General features: G+C 42.6%; 1 protein-coding gene across 1 annotated transcript in view; it reads right to left on the bottom strand.

The window, feature by feature from the left end:
• Positions 1–870: 870 nt before the first annotated feature.
• Positions 871–6,641, bottom strand: part of GMPR (guanosine monophosphate reductase) — a gene marked incomplete at both ends in the record, with an annotated part of 14,244 nt that continues 8,473 nt past the window's right edge. Inside the window, 2 exons of the mRNA XM_009078961.1 lie at positions 871–977; positions 3,701–3,782. Coding sequence (XP_009077209.1) covers positions 871–977; positions 3,701–3,782 — 189 coding nt within the window. The remainder of the gene's footprint in view (positions 978–3,700; positions 3,783–6,641) is intronic.

Raw genomic sequence — 6,641 nt, 5'->3', positions numbered from 1 at the left:
TGGCTGAGGTTAAACCACGACAGAGGGTACCTGTGAGCACAGCACATAGGTTAATCCCTGTGCCTTCCTGATGACCAGCTGCCTCACAGACAGCCTGCAGAGACTCTGCAAGCCTAACATGGTTAGGGGCACACTGACTGGCTGAGGATGCCCAAGTACACAGGACTTTTGGGTCCTGCTCAGTCTGAGGCCACGCTTACAAATTTGCTTTTTCTGTGTGAGGTGAATTTGGTCTTGCTGGTAGAGTGGGAACTGCCATTAGTAGGCAATACAGATACAAACTTTTTTCCTTCACAGGCTTGTTATTTCCCCTGAGCTTTGAGAGAACATAAGTGGCTCACATGCCAGCTGTGCTCAAAAGAAGCATCTCAAACTCTCCTGCCCCTGCACAGAGAGCTCTGTGAGGATGCTATCTAAATCAATCCAACTAGGGCATGGACAGGCTCATACCATTTTACCTTGTACTCCCCTCTACTGCCTGCCTGCCACTCAGTCCCACTCTCTGGGGACAGCCTTGATTACATTCCACTCCTGTTTCAGAAATCTTTCATAGGAATTACTGTTTGCTTCAATGTGAAAATACACTATCAAGCTTCCTATTCTGTTCACATAACAGCATACTCCACTCAGGGAGCAAGAAGCAGATTTCCAACAGCACAAAAATGAGTGAGGTACCCACGTCTGTTTAAACATCAGAGGTAGTTGGTTCCCTTCCATCTAGATCTCCACTGACTATCCTAGGAGATTGCATAGGGGTCAACTGGAGATGGCAGAAGGATAGCCTTTAACATGCAGGATAGTGGACTGTTTGATTCTCCTATTCCATAATGATTTGCAGTGGGAATCTGAGAGTAGATGATAGTTACTTACAGAGATGATATGTCCTTTCAAGCCATGTGCTGAGTCTGCACACTCAATAACAGCACTTAGCTGTGGATAGCCCACCCCTGTCTTAATCCGAGTGGTACACACAGAACCTAGACAAGAGAATGAGAGGAAAAACACAGCCAGTTAGACTGACAGAAAAGATACAGAGAAAATGTGTTTCTACTGGTATTATGTTTATCTCAAGAAGTCTCTATTGGCAATGTTGGCTTCTCATAGATAAAAAGAACACACAGGAACTTGAAACTTTGAAATGCTATCACACCACTTCATGGGAGCTGTGACTGAGGAGGCTAATATCCACACTTTGCTCTCCAGGGCAAGTCCCAGTTTAGGTCTCATCAGAAATGCTTCTCAGTGAGGGAATTACTGCATCACAAGAAAGAAAATCTGACCGAGGTGCCTGAAGGGAAAGGGACAAAAGGACCAGAATCACAACCCATGAGACTCAGCAGCAGCATTTAATACCTGAATATTTCTTGCAATAAATATTTCTTATCACTTTTCTGTATGTTTTAAAAATAATTCTTGGGTAAAATCTGTACTTTTTTATATTTGGGAATACGAAAAAATTAAGCACACAACATTTAAAAAGTAAGAAGATAAGTAATAATCAGGAAGCTGTACAGTGTAACATCAAATTAAATTAGATCTGATCATTAAACTACATTATTTATACATATACATTGTGCATGTATAGATAAAAATAAAGGCATACACACATATCAAAAAAGCACTCTGATTATAGTTCAGCACAGTAATATGGCTATAGATCTTTTGGAAAACCTTCTCTATTTTTCTCCTCAAATTAGGCGTCAAAATAAGGACAGTTTTTTGCTAGTCTAGGTCCTATAATTTAGGATACAGACCACAAAGGTCAGCATGATAACAAGAATTTCAAAACAGATTCTAAAACAAATGCAGTGAAATTTGAATCCCTTCACCCAGCTGACATCCAGGTATATTCAAGCTACCAGTAAAGTAAAAGTTCCCAAAGATCTTTCAAAGAACTGACAAACTGAAAATACTGAAAAGTATTTCTGCAAAGTAGGAAGAAAATTATTTTTAGTCTCCACAGGGCATGTACTTTATAGTGTATGCAATGCTTTATAATAAATCACTGCCATTTTCCACAGGCTGGACCATTATCTGGAAAAAAGCCTCAAGACCTCAGAGAGAAACATATGTTACTTGTGTGTTTGGGTGGTCAACTTGTACAGACCTGTTCAGGAAGATCTCCAGGGAGGACTATACAGATTTTTACACATATTCCTATGTTTGAGGCTACAGACTATAATTATTCTTCTTTTAAATATGAATTTGCCCGGGACAATTACACCATGACATCTCTGTTGTTTATTCTTCATCTGTTTTGCAGTATTTATTGTTTGCTCTCTTCTCAGGCACAACTGCAACCTTTATTACATCATTTTCTCTGCTCAAATTATCCATTCACGGACCATAACTATTTGGCATTGCAGAGTAAACAATCTTCCTGCACCACACTGGCTGATCACAGCTATACTGTCAGTGGAATTTGTGCTAGCCAGTTTAAAATCCAGCCCACATATGGTGACTCCAGCTGCAGTCTAAGAGGAAAACAGCAGGAGGAAGGCACACACAGAAAAAGGCACAGGGAGGGGAAAAAAGGGAATATCGCAGTGTGTGCCAGACAACAATATTAGGGAAGGTAAGGTAGGAAAAACACTATAAGAAGTTTAGGGTCCTCTCATTTATCCATGGGAATGTTAGAGTGAAAGGTAGCATATAAGTGCATTAATGCAAATTTTAGCTCCCAGGCACTAGTAACAGGAAGAGGCAACGTCATTCATACTTCACAATTAATGCCATTTCATCTTCGAAGACATTCACAAGATGTGCAACCTCAGCTTCACAGAACACAAATCACAAAGCTACTTAGAAACCCATCTTTCCTTAATATCCTGGATACCTGAACACAGTATCCTTTGAGCTTTAGCTGGAATGACTTAGTCTCTTTCCAAAAGGCTAGAAAAGTGTTCCTAAACACAACAAATATTATCATAGAATCATAGAATCAACCAGGTTGGAAGAGACCTCAAAGATCATCGAGTCCAACCCTACCATGGTTACTAGACCATGGCACTAAGTGCCACATCCAGTCTCATCTTGAAAACTTCCAGTGATGGTGAATCCACCACCTCCCCGGGCAGCCCATTCCAATGCCGGATCACTCTCTCTGTAAAAAATCTCTTCTTAATATCCAACCTAAACTTCCTCTGGCAGAGCTTGAGTCTGTGCCCTCTTGTCCTATTGCTGGTTCCCTGGGAGAAGAGACCAACCCCCACCTGAGTCCAACCTCCTTTCAGGGAGTAGTAGAGGGCGATAAGGTCTCCCCTGAGCCTCCTCTTCTCCAGGCTAAACATCCCCAGCTCCCTCAGCCTCTCCTCATAGCACTTGTGCTCGAGTCCCTTCACCAGCCTCGTAGCTCTTCTCTGGACCTGCTCCAGCACCTCAATATCCTTCCTGAACTGAGGGGCCCAGAACTGTACGCAGTATTCAAGGTATGGCCTCATAGTGTCAGGTACTCAGGCATCTCAGTGCTTCCGGTAATAGACATCTTCACTGACTGAAGGTGTAATATGTAGCACTGCAGTACGAAACACGAGTACCCTGTCCACGTATTTCTTAAATCTACTGAGTGCAAAGACATTGTTACTCTACTGACCAGAGTGGGTCTAGGCATTCTAATGGGCAAGAAAACAGCATTATACACTAGTTCCGTGTGGACAACTCCTCCACCAATGTTACCAAAAGTCACCCTTATTTGACTTACCTGGTCCGATACCCACTTTAATAATATCTGCTCCGGAAAGAATAAGTTCTTCTACCATCTCTCCCGTCACCACGTTGCCTGCCTAGACAGAAAGGACAACATCACATGTATGGGAGATTTCAAGACTACTCCAGTAAAGACTGAAGACAACAACATAAAGTTTTATTTAGAGCTTTTACAAGTTGAACTATATAGCGTAAGGAGGAATATAGTTCACCATACCATTCATGCCACAGAGATTAAACCCATCATACAAGTAAATTCTCAAGTCAAATGAATTTAATGATTGGTCCAGTAAACCCTGATCCTTAGGATCCCATCAGGGTATCTGCTTTGTCATCTGTTCCCCCTAATCCTCACCCAGAGGCTCTCAACCACATCATCTCTAACCGTAAGGGCTATACTTCTCCCTTACGTACAGTGCAACTTCTCCACCTCTCCTGCCCTGCCTATCCCTCTAACAGCCTATAGCTCTTCATGCCATTTGCCTACTTCACTTTGTGGGAAGATGTTCAGATATTGTTTAAAAACCTGGAAAATTTCTCTTCCCTTTAGGACTCAGAATTTTGCATACTGAAAGTAAGGTACTATTCTTATGATTTTGTACATTGGTGTCAAAGTTTGTTTGTAGTGACACCAGAGGTGAAAAAACAGGTTTGGTTTTCTCTGCATGAACTTTGCAGGGATACAGAAAGCATGTTGTTTAGGGTGACATCTTGTTTGAAAGAAGTTTTGAATTAGTTTGTATTCTTTACCCTATTTTTCCTTGCACTTCAATAGTTCTTCTCCTTTGACCTACATCCTTGATATCTTTGTTGAAAGTGATGGCAGCCCACTCAGCCTTTGGCTTGCTTCTAGTAATCTTCTTCTACAGGCTCCCCCTGCCCCTAATCAACTGCTGAAGCTTTGTTTGCCTTCATACCAGACAGACTGTCTTTCTTGAACCTGAGAAATGAGAACTATCCAGAGTGCTACAGGTGAGTTCTCACTAGAGCTTTGCACAATGCTTGCCTTTTCTATGGAAGTATCTTGCCTGATACACAAGAAAATATTTTCCTGTGTCACACTGGTGGCTCATAGTCACCTTGTGATCTACTCATGCTCACAGGAACATTTACCTATTCCAATGTTTCCAAACTGTAGCAGACAGTCATGGCACTTCACCTGACATTGTGTTACCTACTTCCACAATATGTTTCTTCATGCATAGTCTACTGATGTAGGGGCTATCTCTTCTGTCAGAGCTTCAGCTGGTATGGAGTATGGGGATAAAGCTTTTTTTGTTCCATGGATGCTGTGAAATCCAGAATATGGAGTGGACAGGGAAACATACATTTCTTGAACAATGGATTTCTGAAATCTAATTCAAAAGGTCTGATTGTAAAGGTCACTCTTTCATAGATTTGATGACAGCAAAGCACAAAGGGTGGAGCCTGAGAGATCTGTTAATGAGCCCTTCACCCATCAGCAGCCTGCTGGAGTCCAGCTCCACACAGTCATAACCAGCAAATCCAGCCCTCCACCATCCAGGTGAGCAATGGACAGACTGTGTGGGCAGGCTCCAAACATAAGGCTGGTGGTGTCAGCCTGCTCACTTTAGAAATGGATCTCTCCTTCCACGAAAGGAACTAACCACAACTGGCATTACCTAAACTTCCATCTTGGAAGCTTCCTTGACGAAAGTGTCAAATCAGCCCAGACACTGAAAAAGCTCCAAGAGGTGAAACAGTGGTGGGTCAGTGCAATGCAATTCATGGCACTGCTGCCTGTGGGGCTAGGTCTTACTCTTCAAGAGTGTGAATGCAAATGAATTCTGCAGGTATTTGTCAGTAAGGAGTTGGCTGGCCGGGTGACCAATCCAACATTAAAAGGCAACAGCCTTTTTTTCAGAGTCCCTAAGTGGCTGTAGGGACTGAGAATTTTGCTTTTGATACACCCACCTGAAACCACTGAGATTGCCAGTGTGATGAAATTACTGATGATGTTATTCAGATACAAAGGCGCTTCTTTTTTGCTTTAATAAAAGAAACTATGAAAAACAACCTTCTAGCCACACTTGGAAATTAGTTTGCAAAACTGGTGCAATAAGTTCAGAAAGCTGCCAGACTATGCCAGTTCAGTTAAAGAATCTCAGCATCTGATGCAAGCTCAGTGTGACAAGACAAGCCCTTGCATATGTCCAAATGTGGATCTGATAGATCAGTTGGCAGAATGAGGCTTGAGATTAATTCACTTCCCAGGAGTGTCCTCTGTCCAGAGGACTTTCAAGAAAAAGACAGTCTTCAAGCAGCAAAGATTTCAAATTACATTTGAATCCTATTCAAACAGGATTTATGAGCTAAAAATCTATGCTTTGAGTTATGCTTGAAAACAAACTGTTAGCCAGTACATTTTCAGACCACGCTTTCCTCTCTGCAATGGGCTGTACAAGGCAAATGAATGCTGACACAGCACATCCTGAAACGACTCACTGTAGCTGTACTAATTGCATTCCTGTACTCTGAGGGAACATTGTATGGGAATGCAATCCTGTAAATTGTACCCTACAATTTAAGAAGGACGTGAAGGTCTTTGAATGTACTGGAGGAGCATAGGAAAGCAAGTAACAGGGCTGGAAGGCATGTCCTGTGAGGAGTGGCTGAGGACACTGGGTTTGTCTAGCTTGGAGAGAAGGTGGCTGAGGGGTGACCTCATTGCTCACTGTAGCTTCCTGAGGAGGGGAAGTGAAGAGGGAGGTGCTGAGTTCTCCCTGAGATCCAGTTACAGGATGCATGTGAATAGCTCAAAGCTGTGTCCTTCAGGGAAGCTTCAGACTTGACACGAGGAATCAGTTCTTAGCCAAGAGGGTAGTCAAAACCTGCAACAGGCTTCCTACAGAAGTGGCCAATGCCCCATGCCTCTAGTTTCCCGGGTCCTCTCACACCCTTCTGGTAAACTGGAA

Source organism: Acanthisitta chloris, unplaced genomic scaffold, assembly GCF_000695815.1.
Source record: "Acanthisitta chloris isolate BGI_N310 unplaced genomic scaffold, ASM69581v1 scaffold22577, whole genome shotgun sequence".
Classification (NCBI taxonomy): domain Eukaryota; kingdom Metazoa; phylum Chordata; class Aves; order Passeriformes; family Acanthisittidae; genus Acanthisitta; species Acanthisitta chloris.
This window is presented reverse-complemented; position numbering and strand designations above follow the sequence as displayed.